The sequence below is a fragment of the Lepeophtheirus salmonis genome, chromosome 4 (assembly GCF_016086655.4).
Source record: "Lepeophtheirus salmonis chromosome 4, UVic_Lsal_1.4, whole genome shotgun sequence".
Lineage (NCBI taxonomy): Eukaryota > Metazoa > Arthropoda > Copepoda > Siphonostomatoida > Caligidae > Lepeophtheirus > Lepeophtheirus salmonis.
This window is the reverse complement of record NC_052134.2, coordinates 24,592,134-24,612,755: the sequence shown is the minus strand read 5'-3', so window position 1 is coordinate 24,612,755 and position 20,622 is coordinate 24,592,134. Positions and strand designations below refer to the sequence as shown.

At 29.1% G+C, this 20,622-nt stretch overlaps 1 protein-coding gene across 1 annotated transcript in view; it reads left to right on the top strand.

The window, feature by feature from the left end:
- The first annotated feature begins 5,322 nt into the window (after positions 1 to 5,322).
- LOC121117028 (uncharacterized) overlaps positions 5,323 to 20,622 on the top strand; it is a 72,606-nt gene continuing 57,306 nt past the window's right edge. The window contains exons 1-26 of the mRNA XM_071887738.1: positions 5,323 to 5,490; positions 9,231 to 9,672; positions 9,734 to 9,755; positions 10,092 to 10,254; positions 10,318 to 10,598; positions 10,695 to 11,037; positions 11,127 to 11,298; positions 11,376 to 11,503; positions 11,565 to 11,693; positions 11,746 to 12,060; positions 12,118 to 12,972; positions 13,022 to 13,185; positions 13,251 to 13,341; positions 13,453 to 13,473; positions 14,014 to 14,334; positions 14,400 to 14,477; positions 15,330 to 15,362; positions 15,703 to 15,735; positions 15,916 to 16,035; positions 16,393 to 16,470; positions 16,549 to 16,620; positions 16,691 to 16,867; positions 16,940 to 16,975; positions 17,108 to 17,224; positions 17,286 to 17,402; positions 18,666 to 18,740. Coding sequence (XP_071743839.1) covers positions 9,354 to 9,672; positions 9,734 to 9,755; positions 10,092 to 10,254; positions 10,318 to 10,598; positions 10,695 to 11,037; positions 11,127 to 11,298; positions 11,376 to 11,503; positions 11,565 to 11,693; positions 11,746 to 12,060; positions 12,118 to 12,972; positions 13,022 to 13,185; positions 13,251 to 13,341; positions 13,453 to 13,473; positions 14,014 to 14,334; positions 14,400 to 14,477; positions 15,330 to 15,362; positions 15,703 to 15,735; positions 15,916 to 16,035; positions 16,393 to 16,470; positions 16,549 to 16,620; positions 16,691 to 16,867; positions 16,940 to 16,975; positions 17,108 to 17,224; positions 17,286 to 17,402; positions 18,666 to 18,740 — 4,260 coding nt within the window. The 5' untranslated portion in view covers positions 5,323 to 5,490; positions 9,231 to 9,353. The remainder of the gene's footprint in view (positions 5,491 to 9,230; positions 9,673 to 9,733; positions 9,756 to 10,091; positions 10,255 to 10,317; positions 10,599 to 10,694; positions 11,038 to 11,126; positions 11,299 to 11,375; positions 11,504 to 11,564; positions 11,694 to 11,745; positions 12,061 to 12,117; positions 12,973 to 13,021; positions 13,186 to 13,250; positions 13,342 to 13,452; positions 13,474 to 14,013; positions 14,335 to 14,399; positions 14,478 to 15,329; positions 15,363 to 15,702; positions 15,736 to 15,915; positions 16,036 to 16,392; positions 16,471 to 16,548; positions 16,621 to 16,690; positions 16,868 to 16,939; positions 16,976 to 17,107; positions 17,225 to 17,285; positions 17,403 to 18,665; positions 18,741 to 20,622) is intronic.

The window sequence follows — 20,622 nt, the reverse complement described above, 5'->3', positions numbered from 1 at the left end:
CATTTTGTGTTATTGAAAAGATATTTTCCCGCAATTGTTTGAAATAACTTTCAATAAAATAAAAGTAACAAAAACTTTATCAAAAAAAAAAAAAAAAAAATACAATGAGAACATCCATATACTATCCCAGATAAATGCCATACACTCCATGGGTTGATGATATGATAATTTAGACATTTTACTCGTAGAGCCTGAAAAAGCTTTTGATACCATTTTTGAGAAAAAAAATTTAAGCCCGCTCCAAATATATAGCATTTTAAGGGAGTTTTTGGGGAATATAAGAACTACTTTACGAAATTCGCATTCAATATTACTCATAAGGATGAAAACAGAAGGGCATGATTTAACCGATGCTCTAAATGGTTATAGTGTCATAGGGCTCAAAATTTCTAGAGAAACAGGACCCTTAAACTAATTTTAAACACGGATGACCTCACAATTATCTTCTCCAGTGATCTAAAAGTAATCATGAAGTCAATTGATTTACTAATGAAAATTCTGAAGGACTTAGAGGAAGATTCTGGAATTCGACTGGGGATAACTCAATCAATAGCTTTTTGCTTGTTTTCCTAGAAATATTAAGAAACTTGAGTAATTCTTCGTTTTAATCTCATATGTGTTTATAACACTGTTATTTTATCATATTCAAAATTAAAGAACTTTTTAGTTCTTTTTTGTATAAATTTGATTGCATTTGTGTGAATTATTTAATAAATGTTATTACTTATTTTACTATATTGTTGTATATTATAATGAAACTGTATTTTTTTGATAAAATCACTTGTATTTATAAAATAACTACTACTATCATTATGCTATTCTTTTGTTTTCTTCTGTTTAACAGTATTGTACTAATCTCGAATCATAAATGTAAAAAAAATGAACAAGTTCCTATACTAAATTTATAATGACAAAGTTAATCTTAAAACTGTCAAAATATAGTAGTCTTAATATTTGTGAAAAAATTTGTATTAATACATTTTTAAATCTTTTCTTGAGTGATAATATATTGAAAATAAGTACTAACTAAAAAATGTATAAATGATTATAAGAATGAAAGAAAAGAGGCTAAAAATGTGGGTAGCCGGACTTTATGGAGACAGTGGACTATGGAGATAACCAATCAAATCATTTTTACACTGATCTTAAAAATATTGATGAAATTGGTAGTTCGTACCGAAACTTTTTTTTTTAAAGTAAGATTTGGTCTAATCTAGCTGCAGGAAGAAAGAAAGTGAAAAGAATCAGAAAGGAAGAATACAATAATACAGTAATTTGAAATCGTATTGTTCAATTCAAATCAAATATTTTTTACGGATTCATTTGTGTAAATCGGAGCAGCCGTCATGTGGTAGGTGGATTACAGATAGAAAAGAAGCCCACTTAATTCGCTCTGTCACTTCACCAATCCCTAGATCGAGATCAATTCGTCAAGAGTTCCCTGGATGGATGGATGAATGATCATGTTTACAGTCTGCCTATGCGAGTAGTATACATTCTCAACAGATGAGTTGTGAACACGTGAGTAAGTTTCTGATCAAATAGAAAAGTTCAAAAGCAAGTTTCCCTCAAGTGAATTTCTATCTTGTGTCTCCTATTCCATTAGGATTCGTCTCCATCCGAAGATGCCTTGCTATGGATTGTTGTCAAGCAGAGTTTCTTTTAATGAACACGAACTAGTGTGGATATAATACGATGTAAATCATTTTGTTCATACCTTTTATAGGCCCTCGTGTCAAACTATACAGTGAACATAACAATCATAGCAATAAGAACTGTGGAACTGTATCATATGGACCTTCTCACTGCCTCAGGTGTCCACATGGTTTCCCATAATTTCCCCGTCGAGGTGACTTCTGAGTATGATATTGCTAAAGAGTAGATTTTTTTTGTTAAAATTGATTTACCTGACCCAGATTTTTAAATGGTATCTTTTTATTATTACGAATTATGTATATATATTAAATCAAATAGTAAAAAAATACAAATTCTAAAGTAAATAAATATATATATTTCATACTTTAATGCAAATAGCTCCAACATAAGATCATACGTAAATCATTCATTAACAGTCATATATCCTACAATTTTTATATAATTCAACAAATCATAGTTGTTGAAATCTTCGACAATAGTCTTCAATTGATCATCAAATTGAATCAATTTCCTCTTTCTAGGAGAAGGAGGTTGTCGTATAAGTTGTTGGCTATCTTATTATCTGTGAGGGCCTGTTCTAGCATACTATAATCATCTTGCACTTGTTTTCAAATGACAAAAGAGACTCAGTAGTAATAACGAAATCAGGTGTGAGATTTAAGTGTCCAGTTTATATAATTATCCGTATACTGTATATAATAAAGTCCAACTTATAAATGGAATTGATATAAATGTGATAGAGATAAGTGATTTCTGCATTATATACGGTAAGGACACTGAAGGACTCTAATTAATTGCATAGTTTTCTTATGGGACGAAGCATAGTTGATTTTCAAGAATTTCAAAGAAGGAGGTGTGGATGGAGGATGAGAACTCTCTTTGTTCCTCATTGGGTCTTTCTGTCGTTTTATGGAACTCCTTAGTTCTTATATGTAGAAGTATACGATGATTCCGTAAAAGATCTGGAGGAATTTATGTATAAGGACAATGATTAACGAGATCCAAATTCACTATCACAGACCATGTCATGAAGAGGCACTTGTACAATCAACGATACTTCCATTAAAGGTGACGAGATCCACCGAGTGAATCACTTGTTCAAGAGATCTCGCCTTAAGAGTCAAGATCCCTTGAAGAGAGTATCAGAAGACGTTTTAATTAGATATTCCTAGGAATGGGAAGGATAGATGGATGCGGATCCATATATCCGATTACTCCGGAGGAGAGATCCATCCAAATGACCATGAAAGAAATGTCTTTCCACGCAGTTCCGACTCCTCACTTCTCCCACCTGCCTCCTTCTACTGTAAGTCGCCCTTTATATAGTCTCAGGGCAAACGAGTTACAAGGTGAGAACGTCACTAGAACTAAATAAAATAATATATATATAGTCAAATATATTTGAAGACGGATCTGCTAATGTCTAAACAGTCAAAATGTTCTATAAGTTAACCTAAATTATTGGATGTATCCAATGCATCGAGAGATTTCAATATTTTGATGTTCTTGCTGTCAAACCGGATTCGGAACTCATCTTTGATCATACTTTTTATGTAAGAATTTAGATTAGAAATTTGGATAATTAATGAATTTCTAGCACTGTTTGATCAAGTTCATCTAGTTTGGTGTATTGGCATAGTGAGCGTACGTTCAAGGCGTAAACCAATCTTCTCACAATATTCATTTACTTTAGAAAATGGGAAAAGACTCGGAGTTCATTAATGGACCAAGGAATGAGCCCAAAAGTGGATAAGGATAGCTTATCATTGGTTTGAACTCATCAATAAAATGTATAACGGAATTAAAATTGTATAACTAGCATGGCCTAGTTAATTTTAACAGAATAAATAATTTAAAAATAAATATTTGTAATTTAAAGCTATTATTTTGACTAAATGATTATGTCTCAAAATAAATAATTATATATCAAAATATATTGTTTGTTTATTGAACTTCGTTTGAAGACTTCAAATAATAATAATAATGTTTCGCCTATCAAATGGTGAATGTCTTAAAATATATATCACACGTGGGAGGATAAGTTAATCCCATATTTTAAGCATCTCTAGCCCACATACCAAATATAAATTGTATACTCTGATCCCCCTTCGAGGGTGGAAATGACTCTTTTTATAGTATTCTTCCAAGGCCTTAGCCGGATTAATAAGAATATGTTGACTCTAGAAGGTTTAATAATTCAACATTATTGAAAAATTGGAAAGATTTTTTAGGATTTGGCTTAGTATTTCTGATTTTTGGATGTTGACTTTGAGGCCAGACTTTTTACTAAACTTTTCCAACACCCTTTGAACATCACTTAGAGCTTCAATAATTTTTTGTTGTGCTGGTAGTAAATACAGATACATCATTTGCAAGGAGTGACACTTATACAGATCTATTTCCCATTTTTAGACTCTTAATCTTCGTATTCGAGCTAATACTATTGTAAAGATGGTTAATTGCTATCAAAAATAGTGAAAGAACTAGTGGATCACCTTGTTTACAGCCCTTCTCTACAGAAAAGATACCACTCTCACCAGGCAGATCTATCCTGGAGAAGGATCGATCGAGAACACTTTTTATAATCTGAATCAAATGAGGAGGAAAAAATTATAAACTGATTTATAATAAAGCTGTGACTGATAGAATCAAAGGTTTTTTGGAAGTCGATTAACATCGTTGCAAAGCTCTTTTTCCTTTATTTTTCTCTTTCTATGGAATCTTGCAATGACGTCGGAATTTCTTCAATAAATCTGACCTTCATGAAACCCTTTTGCGACAGGGTTCTCAGATATGGAAGTACTTGTGTTATTTTGGAATTAAGTACTCATGTTAAAATTGTGTAAGAAGTGTCGAGTTAAGTAATATGGCCTATAATTATTGATTGATAAATTATTCAACTAAATTTTCTTTTGATAAAGTTCAACTCATTAGGTCCAGAGTTTGACAACATACTACCAGTTAAGTAGCCTTGGTCTAGAGACATCCAAATTAAGCTCTTTCTTAATGTTTGTGCATTTAGTTGTTTTATTCCAAGTATAGATAAAATTGATCTTATAATAATTATTATAGAGAGAAAGTTAAATTTTTATAACTAAATTTTAAAAAGTCAACCTTCGCCCTGATTAATTCTTCTTTTTCCTAACTCAAGGAAATTATAAAAGAAATATTCTTACATAACTTAACTAATGATATAAGTCCTTAAAATAAATTCAGGAGCCAAAAGAAGAAAATGTAGCATGTTAATATATAGCTTGTTGGATGAGAGTGTGTATTTCCGACTACGGAATTATCAAGAAAAGCATTTAAGAAAAATTGCATTTAAAATACAAAATATTTTTTTGGATAACTCTTAAAGTTTTTGCCAGAAATTTTAAAGTTAAACAATATAATAAAATATTATTGTAAATCCCTCTTTTTACAATAGTCCAATGAACCTCCATAAATTTTATGAATATTTGCAACAAAAAAATCGATTTATAAGATGTACTTTTCCTCTTATTACTTCTATAAAATCTTGAAAATAAGACTTTATTAATAGAAAGCTGGCCGAACTCCTAGAAAATTCGGAAGAAAGTTGAAATGATCAACTCCATTACCTATTCAGCTTATGGAAAGGCAAGGCATGCTTTCTACATATAAAAATAAATTAAAGCTAACCCAAGTAAACTTTTGTTATTCAATGAATTATATTTAGTCTCGTTAATTCCGTGAAAAGTGTTGGTGTAATTTTTTTTTTTTTTCCAAAAAGTTAATCTGGATTTTGGAAAAAGAAAAAGCTCTAACACAATTTGGAAATTAGCTACCTTTTTTAAATCATCCACTTTCAAAGAGGTAACCGCTCAACTATTATACTTAATTTCAAATGAAAGTGAAAAAAAAACTGTATGAATAAGGTCAATTTAGAAAGGTTATGTCCTTGTTAAGTTATTTTTTTTATTATTATTTTGAAAAATGTTAAAAAGTTGACCATGCATGAAATAGACAATGCTTAAAAGACATATAATAATGGGTTAAATTGTCTAGCTATTAATTTGATTTTTAAAATATTATGATTGCTTTACATAGGTAGGGCTATATATATATATATATATAAATATTTCAAACCCCTTAAACACAATGTATTTTTTCCAGAATAAGTTCAAAGAGCAATGTAAGAGAAAAAGTTTTTTTATTTAATAACGAACGGTAATTTAATTCTATATTTTTTTTGTATACCTTATTTATTTAATATAGTTTTTTCATTATCTGAAAGACATTCAACAAACTAGTGTAGCCTAAAAAATTAAGTAGTTAATAAGTGTTTTTATCATTACGTCACTTTTATAATATTTAAAAAATGATATCATCCATGGTCTAAAAATAATTTTAAAAGTGAGAAAAATTATTATGCAGTAATAAATGAAAAATACTGAGTTTAAATTATTTTACACATTTAATGAGTATTGTAAAAGAAAGTTGTTGCTTTAACCGTTAAAATATTTGACTTTCTCGTATTAAAACTAGTGGGTGGAGTTTTTCTCTCCAATATTGTATAACTTACATATATAAATTTTTAACAAAAAATGTCGATTCATATACGTAATTTTTATACATATTACATTTTTTTTTAAATATGAATTTATTAAATATATTCTTTTAATTTACGGAAACAAAAATACTACTGAATATATAAATGTTTTGAAAAATGATTTATAATCAAAAATTAAATAAATTTTTTGAATTAATTTATAGTTACGTAATTGATGATTAGATCATCGATGACAAAGATAGTTTAATTATGATAAACATATAAAAAGAGTTTTACCTAAAAATTCAGATTTATGATTTATTATAGAAGGACAGAATGATTTTTCATTTTATTCATAAAATCTTTCGAAATAACAATATCTAAGGAATAAAATAACTGTCGATAGATGACTAGTGTATTTAGATTATTTATAAATATTGAAATTCAATATGTTGCTTACTATTTTTAAATAAAGTTTTCCTTAATTATCATTATTATGTTCTGTGGGATTTACATATGAAAATACAGACAAAAAAAATTAATATACTTTTATTTAAAAAGACACTGACCGTTCACGCAAAACTTTATATCATTTTTTGTGGACTATTTATATTTTGAATAAGTAATCCAGTGATTAAAAGGAGTGAAGGGGAAAGGGGAGGCTTCAAAGAAAGCAATTCATCATACTATCGCATATTTTCTTTGCTATCGTTTTTATATTCATCTCTGTAAAGATTTATTATTAGTATTTTTTTGCCAACAAATAAAATATTTTTTTTTAAATAATTGACCTTTCATGGACTACTAATCCTATTTTTAGAAACATTTATAAGGCTATTGTTCATAAAATATGAAAATTATAGATGAATATTTGGGCAAGTTATATCATGGATACATCAATAATATTTTATGAAACACATTTTTTGATTTACATTACATATGGATAATGATAGTGTGGTCATGGAATTTGGAAATAATTCGAACTATGTAAATAAACAATGAATATTTTAAGCACGTACGTTAATGCATGCGAAATAAATTAAAATAAATAGAAACCCTCATTAAATACTCCCTTTTAAATAAATGACATCATTAAATCAACTATAAAATGAGAAGATCTTTCTACGAAAAATAAACATTTTCTTGGCAATATTCCAGGACATCCAAAGAAAGTTATACTTTTAACTATTATTTTCTTTTTTCTTTTTTGTTCATGAATACTCTGTTTATTAGAAAGCATCATATGTAAATAGGTATAAGGAACGAGGTAATGCAGTGAGAAAAATATTTTTAAATGCCAATTATAATGGCATATCATCCAAATAAATAATGAGACACTTATTAACAATGACGTAATTGAGCATGGGGACTGTTGATGACATTCATTACATTTCGATCTCAAAATAACTATTTAAACTTAAAAATATACAAATATATGATATGTACATTTCCATTATGAGAACTAGTGGCTGTTTGTTACATTAGTAATATGTACTAGTATATGAAGGGGTTCAAATATGACGTCAATGTGGATATTTGACATTATTGGGACCCACAACAGGAGGGTTAGTAGAACAATGCCTCTTTGGAAATTTAGTGACGTCATAACTCTCGTGTTTTAACTAGACGATATGTGTTAACATTATTCCCACTTATAAATAATGTCATGAGTTTTAAATAAAAATAAATTTCGTATGACGTCACTTGTATGAATATAATTAAGGTAAAAATTTGACGTCACAAAGTATCAAATTTGAAAAGCCCTAATTTTCTAAGCAATGTCTTGGTATTATAAATAAATAAATATAACATCTATTGATTAAGGCCTACTAGTTAGAAAATAAATGTTGTCCAAAACTTTTATTGAAATTTAAATCTACTTATTCTTGGAATATCATGATACAAAACTTTAAGTCAAATGTAGACTATCTCCTTTACTCATCACTACATTTTGATTTAATAAATCAAACAAATTAAAAATATAATTAAACCTAATTACTTTATTTCCTCTTTTAGAAAGAATGGGATTACTCAAATTGTAATCTAAATTATTATTAAGCTTGTTGCCGCTTTTTATGTAAGAAAAATTTCTGAAGATATATGACGTCAAGTTCATAAATTAGTTATTGAAATTTGTAGCTGCCTTCATTAATATATGTAATTGAAATATGTATATACCACATTGAAAGAGTTAATTTACTAGATTTATAGACAGCGGGAGCGGCTTTTTAATTGGAAATCTCAACAGTACTTTTTTAGTTTCTTAAAGCTGTTATCATTATAATTTATTTCTTGAAGAACATCTTATTATAAAGTAATAACTTATGCTTGAGCTCATGAAAGACAGTGAAATATGAAAGATGTTGTTTTCATAATGAGCGTAATTGAAATATTGATTAAGTATTAATTCATCCATTTTAAATATATAAATTACATCATTCAATGATCGTCAGAACCTAACATTGGTTCAATTATAATAAAATGGCAAAAATACAGCTGTAATTAACTTTTTGGAAATAAATAATTGAATTAGTATTTGATATTATAAAATCCTATATTGAAGCACAGGAAAATAGGATTCAGAAACCAATTTGGTTAGGTAGAATCATTTGAAATATATATCAATATCATATAAGGAAATAATATTTCAACTATTTCTTGAATAATAGTAGGAATAAATTTATAAACTGAATCATGAAAATTACGCTTTGTAATTAGTTTTTACAACTTTGGTTAATAAATTACAAAATTATTAATATTCATGTCCGTATGACAAACAACTAATGAATGAATCTTTTATGGACGACACTTATATGAAGTTTTATTTTTATACACACCAAAAGGACATTAATCAAATGTCAATAATTTATTTTTATAAAGATTGTTAACATTTGTTTACATTAGTTATCAATGAACAAATGTTGTCTTTTTGGCAGTATTAATCATATATAATACATGAATATTCAATTATGTATTACAAAAGAGTACAGTTTAGTAAAATATTAATGACTTACAAATATAAGTTCTACTATTATGTTTGATATCAATATTCATTTCCTTGCAGGTATCACGGAGCCTCTACAAAATCAAATAAAAAAATATCGTCTTTAAAGTAATGTCGAGGCATTAAGATTAAAGTTCTAGGAATCAATAAAAAAAGTATTGTAAGCTTCAATTATTTATCAAAATGGGTTCTTTACCCAAAGAAAAATTTTCGCCTCGATTCATTCGAAAGCCTCAACTTCGGCAAGAAGATGATGGAAATAGACTTATTTTTGAATGTGAATTAGCGGGGAATCCCAAACCAAATATCACTTGGTATAGAAGTGATGAAGTGATCGATGAGGATGACCGTACATTAATTAAAATTGAAGAAATAAAATCCAATGTTTTTAGCGTTGTTTTAGAGCTCAATGACGTTATTGAGTCTGATGCTGGTCTTTACAAAGTAAAAGCCAAGAACTCATATGGAGAAGTAGCAGCATCAATTAATCTTAATTTTAGCCGTAAGTTAAAAAATTATAACTGAATGAATAATTCCTTAATCACTTTTTGTAATTAATTTAGCACTCGATGCTCCTCCATTACCGTAAGTATCCATTTTTTTAAATATTCATTGATATCATTAATTATTTGTAAAGTTAAAATGCAATACATATACTTCGATATTGAATGTAGTATCGTAATTTGTATCTTTTGCCAAGGGTCAAAAGTATTTTTAAATCTAAACACATATAATCATTTGAAATGTTCTCAATGACTCACTAAATATAAAGGTTCCAAATAAATAAATCTAATAATTTAATTTTCCAAGGATTATTGAGCATGAAGGGTTAAAAATAGAATAAATATTCTTAAAACAAATTCTCTCGGTGGTCGAACATATTCATATACTTCTTTTAAATATAATATATTATATTTATAGGCAAATTGATGGTACTGCCCCAACATTTTCAGAGAAACCTACCATTCAACAAGATGCAAATGGAAAAACACTGATCTTTCATTGTGCAATCATTGCTGATCCAACACCCACGATAACTTGGTATCATAACGGCGTCAAGGTGCAAGATGACGTTAAGTTCCAAGTGAGTATTAAAATACAAAATTTAATAAATTGATTATTTTTATGACTTTTTTAATTTTTTTAGATCGTGAACAAAGTCGGCAATGAGTTCACAGTGGATTGTTCACTTTTGTTAAAAGATGTCACAGTTGAAGATGCAGGAAAATATAAAGTCACAGCAAGAAATGATTTGGGAGAGTCAAATGCAACAATCAGTCTTAATTTCGATAGCGATGAAGCACCTATTCCTTTGGGAAGTGTAAAGCCAACCTTTACAGAAAGACCAGTGATCCGACAAACTGACGATGAATCTAAAATTATCTTTGAGTGCCGACTAGTTGGTGATCCCAAGCCTGAAGTTGTTTGGTAAACTTTATTACCCAACCCCCCACCCTACGCCCATCCCCCAAAAAAAAAAAAGAACAACATATGTATGTTAATTCGTATTCATTTACTATTTAGGTATCATAATGAGAAATGGATTGATATGAAGTCAGCACGGTACAAATTCTTAATGGAGGAAAGTGATAAGCTTTATTGGATTTGTCGATTAGAGATAAATAAAATTGAAGTTGGAGATGCAGGGACTTATAAAGCACATGCCAAAAACGCTCATGGTGAAGGAACTGCCACTATCAATCTTACATTTGAAGAAAGTATGGGAAGTGTTCCAAAAGTACCAGATGGTATCCCTCCTCGATTTCCAAAGAAACCAACTATACGTCAAGAAGGAGATAATTTAGTCATGGAATGCTTCTTGGAAGCAAATCCTTTGCCAGAAATCACTTGGTACAGAGGAGATATGGTAATACGATTGATTAATCTAAAAAAAATATTAATGATATTAGTAGTTATTTTGAGCCATATATATTGACATTGACAATTTATTTACAGTCGATTAGTGAAAATAGCCGACTATCCTATGAGTCCCGAAAAGTCAAGAAACATAAATACATTCTGAGTTTAACAATAAAAAATCCCTCGCTCCAAGATGGAGGATTGTACCGTTGTAATGCCTTTAACCAATTTGGAGATTCAAACGCAAATATAGATCTTAATTTTGAAAGTAAGAGGTTTTTAGTTTATGTATAGATTATTTGTCAAAATATCTCCTACATGTTCTATTATGTTTTATATTGTTAGCTGGAGAAGCGGATGCTTCAATGGTAGCAAAAGAATCAATGGATGTTGATGGTATCGCCCCAACATTCATAGAAAAACCAAAAATAGTTCCTAACGAGACAGGAAGTATGGTGACTATGATGTTCAAAGTAAGAATTCACTAGTTTATTACATGAACGAAATTGATTTTTTATCTTTCATGTTATTTAGATCCGTGGAAAACCAAAGCCTGATATGCAGTGGTTTAAAGGATCTGAGATTATTCAAGAGAATGCAAAATTTCGATATAAATATATTGAACTAGGAAATGATCAATATGATATTCGTTTAGAGATAGAAGTAAGTGAGACCTAATTTAATTTCTACTAAATATTAAATATATATCATATAGAAACCCACTGCAAGCGATGGCGGAGACTACAAATGTGTCATAAAAAATGATTTTGGCCAACTTCAAGCGAAATTAAATTTAAATATTGAAGCAGAACCATCATCTCCAGTTTCGGCTGGAAACTCTCCAACGTTTGTGGAGAAACCTCAAATCATACAGGAAACTAGTTCATGCCAAATGATCATTCGATACAAATCTGTGGAGAAATGTACCGTACAGTGGTTTTATAAAGATACCATTGTTAAAGAAACTAATGAAATCCTCATTCGTTCTGAACAAAAATCAGCATACAATGAATGCATTCTTAACATTATTGTATGTTGTCTTTTTTTCCTCATATAAAGTCGATTAATGTATCTTTTATATTTTTAGAATCTAACACCGGATCATGCTGGAATTTATAAATGTATTGTGAAAAACCAATATGGAGAAATCAATGCAAATTTAACATTAAATGTGCAAGTTGCTCCAACACAAGTTCAAACATCAAAAACCACATCTGAACGGAAAGTTTCGGTGTCGGGAGTGCAGAAGATATCAATGTCGTCAGCTGAACAACAAATTTCTTTATCATCTGATCAGCACATATCTTCATCTTCTGAACAACAAGAACAAGTGTGTAGTAGTAGCACAACATCCACTATGCGTAAAGTGTCAAGCACAGCTACTGAACAAAAAGTATCGAGTTCAACAACAGAGCGTAAGGTTTCCTCTACTTCTGCTAGAGGTTCAGCATCGGAAGAACAACGAAAAATATCCATGGAAAAAAGTGCAACTATAGAACGTAAATTATCATCCACAACACGCAAAATTTCCAAAACGAAAGAAAGAAAGAAAAGTGTTATCCTTCAATGTGCAGTGTCTGGAGAGAAGGATCTTGACGTTCAATGGTTTAAAGAAGGAAGTGAAATCACCACAAATAAACGTGAATCTCGTTTCTCTGTCGAGAAAAAGAAATCAATTGATAATCAAATGTTGATTCAACTTGAGATTAATGAGGCAGACATGGATGACGCTGGTAGTTATGAGCTCGTTGCTAAGAATGAACAAGGTGAGACCCAGTCTCAGACTGTATCACTCAGTGAGCAACAAGTTCAAATGGCTCTTGAAGCAGAAGAAGATGGAGGAGGTGTCAAGAAAAAGAAGAAGAAAATTGTTAAAAAGAAGAAGAAAAAAGTTGTTCGAGATGTTCCAAAGCCTGAATGGTCTTCTTTCCTACGAAACTTGGTATATGATATATATTTTTTTAAATAATATAACTTTTTTTTTTAAACAGATTGTCAAAGAAGGAGAAAACTTTGAATTAAAAGCTAGACTGGAAGAAGATATAGATGAAGGAGATTGTAAAATTATCTGGTATTTTAATGACGCAGTCATTAATGAGTCTGATAAAATTATGATAACATTTGATGAAACTTTCGCTAAACTCTTTATATCGAAGTAAGAAAGTATAACAGTTTGTTTAAAAATCAATTTTTACTCATTCATGGTAAACATTATTTTAGTTGTACTATGGCTAACATGGGTCAATATAAAGTTCGAATTGAAAATGAAAAGGGATCCGATGAAAGCACTGGAAAAGTAACAGTCAAACCAGTAAGTAAAAATGATTATATTCTATGTACTTTTGAAAACTCACAAAAACTTAGAGATAAACAAAATACAGAGCAAGATATTATTACATAAAACCTATAAATGTATTTTTAGGCACCTATGGTACAAACAAAGGTAGAGTAAAAAAAATGAAGAAATGACACACATTCATTTCAATGGTTGATATTATTTTTATTTTTTAAATTTTGTGTTTCTTTTCAATTATTTTTAAATTGCCCAATTATAAAAAATTTGATTCCTTCTCTTTTAAATTTGAAAATTTTCAATTTTGTCTACGATTTTATAAATTGTTTTTTTTACGATCCATTATATATTGACACTCTTCAAATACTTTTATCGATACTGACTTTTTAATTATATATTTACCAATGAACTCATGATTCGCGAAGTATATTAAACATCTCTTGGGTAATCTGTCGCTATAAATCTATTTCAAATATAAACAATTTTTTATGCTTCTATTTACTTTCTTTAAGCAACTATCCTTTAATTCTACTTATTCTAATTATTCACTAACTATTTCACTTTTCCAATGGCTTCGAGGAAAAAAAATGTTCAACTTTCCTAACAAAAGTAACTTCTTCTATATTTACTATCTATCAAATTTTACTTGTTCAGAATATATCTTGACTCACCTGAATCTGCTTCTGACAGAGTGAAGAAAAAAAAGATCTAACTCCACCTCCTCCACCAGAGGAAAAAAAATATAAGATAGAGTTTAAAAAGAAAAAGACATCTGTACCAGAAGAACCCAAAAAAGAAGAGCCCAAACCTGAGGATATGTTTAAGCTCCGTAAAAAATCCTCTATTGCACAACGAAAGGTCCCTCCTCCAAAAGAGGAAGAGCAGGCCCCAGCTTTTGCTGGTCTCAAGCTAAAAAAGTCTGAAACGGTTAAGAGAACATGGGGAGATGATTCTCTCGAAAAAGTCGAATTAAAACATCATGAATTTGAAGTAATGCCTGAGGAAGAGGACGTAAGTTTAAATTTTACCGTTTGTTTCTAAGTAAACATTGAATTCTTTGATCATTGAAAATTTAGATTGAACTGGATACTAGTGTCATCTTAACTGATCGTATGGATACCGATGACCTGAAAAAGACAAAAAAGAAAAAAAAGGTATGGCATCATCAAAATTCCATTTTTGTATTGATATATGTTGTGTCTAATTTAATGGTATAAGCTTATATGCGTATACATTCAAACCTGTTCTAACAGTCATTTTTTTAAGCGTGCTACAGCAATAAGCGTCCATATTTCAAATTTAGAACTGTTACAAAATAAGAAAGCTAGTTTATGAGGTCATCAACACTAAGTGGTCACTTTTTCAATTTCCCTTGCCTGTTGCTAAATAACATTGAAGAAAATATAAATTAGTATTCCATAGTAAATACAAAAAATAAACTATAAATGGAACGCACACTCTTTTTTGGAGAAGACAAGTCTAATTTGAATGTTTTTTGTTAGTACAATATTTTTAAAACGAGAGAGTATTGAAATAAAATCTCTGAAGAAATTCAAAGATTTTTATTAATCTATATCTAAATTTTATATTATCAGAATTATAATTAATAAATATCATTATTATAATTTCTTAAGACGTTCATTGCACGATTGTTTTAAATTAATTCTCTTTTCATAAATATCTTAATTATAGAAAAACACAAAAAAAGTATTTTGTTGGTAAAAAAACTGAACGATTTATAGGCTAATTGTAAAAATATATGAGCCTTTTCTTTTTACAAAAAAAAAAAAAAATGATAGCTATAAGTTCTATAATTAGTACAAGCACAATATATATAAATACAGCCTTACATATTTTAAAATAGCAAGTGAATCATTTTGAAGTAAAAATTTATGTTTATTCATACTCTTGTTTGTTTTGTTTTTGTCAACTTGTTAAAGTCAATTTTATTATTATTCGTACCAATCCACAAAAATGTTTTTTTTCATTAATATCTATTTTTACAGAAATCAACAGCTGGAGACAATTTCACTGATGAGGTACGTTTTAATTTAACTTTATTAATTGCAGTAATATTTCAATACCCATATTGATCAAATTAAAACAATGTGCAAGAAAAACAACACATGTATCGGAACATTAATGTCACTTGAAACCTTAACTAGCACAAAAAAATAATTTTAATGAGGCAGAAAATTGCCCTTTCACACTTTGTATAATTACATATATTATAATAGGAAGTGATTCATTTTGGAGAAAGTGTTTTGTTTATTCATATTCTTGAATAAAAACAACTTGTGAAAGGCAATTTTTTTCGTAATTTGTACCAATATACTCCATTTTTTTAGTGTTTTTATTTATTGATATGTATTTTTACAGATTTCAACGGCTGGGGACGATGTCACTGATGAGGTAAGTCATTCATTTAACTTTATTAATTACAGCAATATTTCAGTATACATGTATTTTATCATTAATTTCATGCCAACCCACCACATTTTATAGTATCGTATATATGTGCAATTAAATATATATAAGCAAAATTTACTGGTTATTATAATTGTTATGTATCAACTGTTGTTAAACATTTAGGTTGAGAAACAAAAAAAAACAGTCAAATTCGATTTTGAACCACAAATCGAAGTATTTCATGATGTGTATGGGGATAAAAAAGCTGTGAAAATCATTAAGAAAAAAGTTCAAGTGAGGCGGGTAAGGACGGTCCTTCAACTTGATCTTATTTTGTATCATTCTTTCAAATTATTAAATGATTTCTTAATTCTACTTTTCCAATGTACCTGATTATAGGATACTATTTCTTTTGGTCTTTTTTTTTTCTTTTTTAACTTTCTTGTCTTTGTCATTTTTTTATAATTGTACATGTTTTTAACAATTAAAAAATCGAGGCATTAATCCATGCGTTGTCGAAGTTACTCCGTATATTTTAAACAAGAGTAAAGCACATGAACGCTTTGCCATTTTTATTTTTTTTTCCTTTACCCTAAAATGTAATTTGTCTTGTTCCATTCACTGTCTATTGTTCAATTTCCAAATTTTTACTACACCTAGAAAAAGTCTATAGAGGAAATTGAATTTCAAGAAGATAAGCCATTTTCACCTGAGGAGCTAATGCCAGACTCAGGAGAGGTAGGTAAAATTTTATTTACTTACTTCTGTTCTTAAATCATGTTTTTTGTCCATGTCTTACTTATCAATTATGTGTAGGGTGAAGCAAATACTATCAAAACTGTTAAACATATAGTCAGAAAGGTTTTAAGGAAAAAGGACAACGACGAAGTAATAAAATCAAATATATATTTGATAGAATTAATCAAATAATTATAAATTTATTTTATACTTAACATAGTCTGAGGAGAGTGAGATAGAAAATGAAGAGGTTCCAGGGGCTTTAAATCTTGAAGAGCTACAAATAGATGCTCAACAAGGAGATTTCAAGTCCAAACGAGTCCTTAAATCCAAAAGAGTAATTAAAAAAAGAGTTCGAAAAGCTACAGGTCCCACTGAGGATGAGGATTCTCAAATTGTAGGGAAAATTGTTCTAAAGCTTTTAAAGAAATAATATAAATATTTTTTTGTTTTCCTTTTATATACTTAGATAGGAGGCGGAAAGGATGACATTGAATTTTTTGAGGTGGGTGATAGATCCAAGATTGCATGTTTATATTTTTAAATGCATGGACATTTAGATTAAATATACATAACATATCGATTTAGTGACGTAATTGTCAAATAGATGTAATTATAACCATATTTATTTTATTAGATGGAACAGGAGGTTCAAGGTGGACAAAATGATGACGATATTAAAAAAAATGTAAAAATAACTAGAAAAATTATTACTAAAAGGGTACATCGAAATGAGGATGATGAACCATCAAAAGTAATTATTTGTATCCATATTGATTGAATGAATATGATGTGATATTTTATAACTTTTATAGGAAGGGGTACCCATCGTTGAACTTGCTACTGATGATTCCCTCTCTCTACAACAAAAAAAGACAGTTTCTAAAACCAAAAAGTTGGTTCCTACAAGTCAAATTGATGGAGATAATCAGGTAGCTTATCCTTCCATCCCACCCCCAAATACTCTTAGGTAGTGGTTCTCAAACTGTAGTACACGTAACACTATAGTCCGAGATAAAATATTGTACTTTTTGATAACGAACAAATAAGGTAAACTTTTGGAAGAAGGAAAAGAAAACAACATTGAAGCTTTATGACAGACTTCTTTATTGATACGTTTTCTTTTCTTTTTCAAAAACAATTTCCTTTTGGTACTACCATGCCCTGCAACCTGTCCCTAAAGACACTGCATCACTTCTTTATGAAGGCCTCGGACTTGGCAGTCTACTGCTACTTGACAAAGGCGCTGAGGTCATCCAAATTTCGATGAGGGGTAGCACATACTCTCTTCTCGACTACAACCTAAATGGTGTAGTCGAGGGTGGACAGTCTGGAGAGGAGATCCATTATGGTTTAACAAAGTCATCAATTTATGGCCTCTATTGACCCATTCGTCCTTGGTTGCAGTTACTGATTTCTTCTTAAATAAGAGGCCTTCCCCCAAATCCTTCGCATACCTCCTCACAGTCTAATAACAGACATTGAGAGCCTTGGGATGCTGCTTCATCAAGTTGTCCTAGTCCTCCATATTCCCGATTTACCGTTGTCTACCTCTAACAGAGGACCTCTTAAGGCTCTGACCTAAAGTCACCATGTTTTTAGTCTTATAAACAACACACTGGGAGCACCCTACGACCTTCATGATCTCCTTGAAACTCAATTGGGCCTGAAGCTAATCTGAGGCCCTTTGCCTTTTCGCCTCCATGCTGATAATACTTGATTTTTGAAAGTTTTTAAATATAGTCTATTAACTGGTATAGTCTTTATTTTTAATAAAAGAACTATGTATTTTAGAATATTTCCCTAAAGTAATCCAGTTTGATTTAAAGTCAATTCCACGATTTAACCACGCACGCTGTAGTAGTATGTGAACTCTCTATAGGGTATACGTAGACTCGTGACTATCCCATCACAAAATTTTGTCGACATACAAATTTGAGATGACAAAATTAATTCAATAAGTTATGTTACAGAAATAAATATCATATTTTTTTATTAAAAAGGTCATCCAAAAAATTATATTTTTATAAAAAGAAAATGTCATAATTTTTTTACCGTGACATTGAAACAAAAATTGTCAAATTATAAATAATACTTGGCAATTTTGATACTCTCATGAACAACGAAAAGTTTGAGAACCACTAAAAAAAAAGCTATTATTATTTCAATCAAAACCCATTTTAATGTTTTTATAGGATGCCCCATCATCAGACGATGAAACTTTACAAATCGTTGAGGATATTACTGATGATTTCGAAATACTTCCTGAGGTTAGAATAAGCTTGTTGTTTACTTCCATCTGAAACGCATGAACACATATATTTAATATATGTATTTATTTTCTATATTAATTATCCCTTTTGCTTATATATCAGATAATATATAGTTGCAAACGACAAATAAAAACAAAATAGAACTTGACAATCGTCAGGTATCACATTTGAATAAAACATAATAAATTAATGAAAACTATAGATAAGTTATTAATTTAGTCACTGAGGAATAAAGTAATAAATATTCCTCCTTTTCTTTATTTTTCTTGAAAAAATATTTGAATTTTTAAGTCAGTTCCATGCTTGAGGTATGGTTAATTTAAAGTCTTTTGCATTAAAAAAAAAGATTTTTTAGGGATCAAACAACTATATTAAAATTGACTAGGAAGTTGCTAACGCAAATCTTTTGAAAAATTAACAAGAATATAAGTAAATAACTAAAAAAATACTGCATATTTTGGCTCCATTTTTCAAATAAGGTAAAGTATACTTCTTTAAAAATGGCAGAAATTGATCCTGAAAATATATAGTCTATTAAAAGTTTATTAGACATAAACTAATTTCAAAAATAACATTTGTATGATACAGTTTACTTTGATCTATAAACTAACAAATATCTAATAAGATTTTATGTAATCAAGCTACCTTACTAAAAAAATCTTTTAATGAAGCAGGAAAGAATAAAATATTTAAATAATATAAATTAAATTTATAGGATTCATTTAAAGAAAATAGTGAGCTAACCGCAAGGGCAACAAACTTGATTTCACAAAGCATTATAAGGAAAAATGTAGAAGTAATCCTATTATTCAGAATTGCATGTGAGTGATAAAATAGATTCAATACCAGTCTCCTCGATGGTTCGTATCCCCCTTTTTTACTTTCAATATTTTCAAGGGGTAGCAAGTTGATATAATTATTTTCAAAAAAACTAGGTCATTAATTGTTAATGAAAATTCTCAGAAGGAATAAAATATCATAAATCATATCATAAATATGTTGTATAAGAGTGACAATAATACAACATCCCCCTCAGTTAAAATCGAGCCAATTGTACAAATTTAATAGTATTTTAAAGATGGAATCATACCCATTTATTATTTTTCATTAGGGTGCTTCAATTAGGGGTGTAAGATTGGATACCTTAGAAGTCATGATTGATGTAAACAAAAATCTTAAGGTAGATACATTAAAGATACGTTCTTTCAATTTTATTCAACAAATGTTGGATAGACTATTGAAAGTTACAAAAGTCCCTTTTTCTATACCATTAAAAAGCTACAGCCCCAAAATGTACGTTACAATTTTTATGATATAGTGCATATTATTTTGAAAAAAATCAACAGTTTTCAAAAAATTTCTTTCAAATATAGAATTAAAAATTGATTTTGAAGAGTAAAAGTATTTTTTTGGAGAATTTTTTTTTTGTCAAAATGCAGTTAATTTTTTAATTGTTTAAGCTGCAACTTATATCATTTCAATTATTGATCTTTTTGTTGTCAGATGATATAATTTCAAAAATCAAAACTTACTCCTTGTGAATTAATTCAAGCTCAGTAAAAATGCAACAAATGCCGTGTTATTTATTCTTCTTTAATATTTTAAAAATAAATCATAAATATTTTATTTATTTACTCCTTGCAGAAAGTATGTTTACTATTCAAAGAAGAAACTTGAAGAGTGAGAGTTAAGATACCTAATTTATAATTTTGATTACGGATCTTGGTATTATATAAATATTAATATATTTTAAATTGCTATATTACATTTGAAGTTATTAAAGTTATGGTCATTTATTTCTCCAAAAAATATTTTGCTTAATTTCAGAACTCAAACTCGATTTTTTAACTGTTACAAGCATCCCTGGCTATAAGATTTA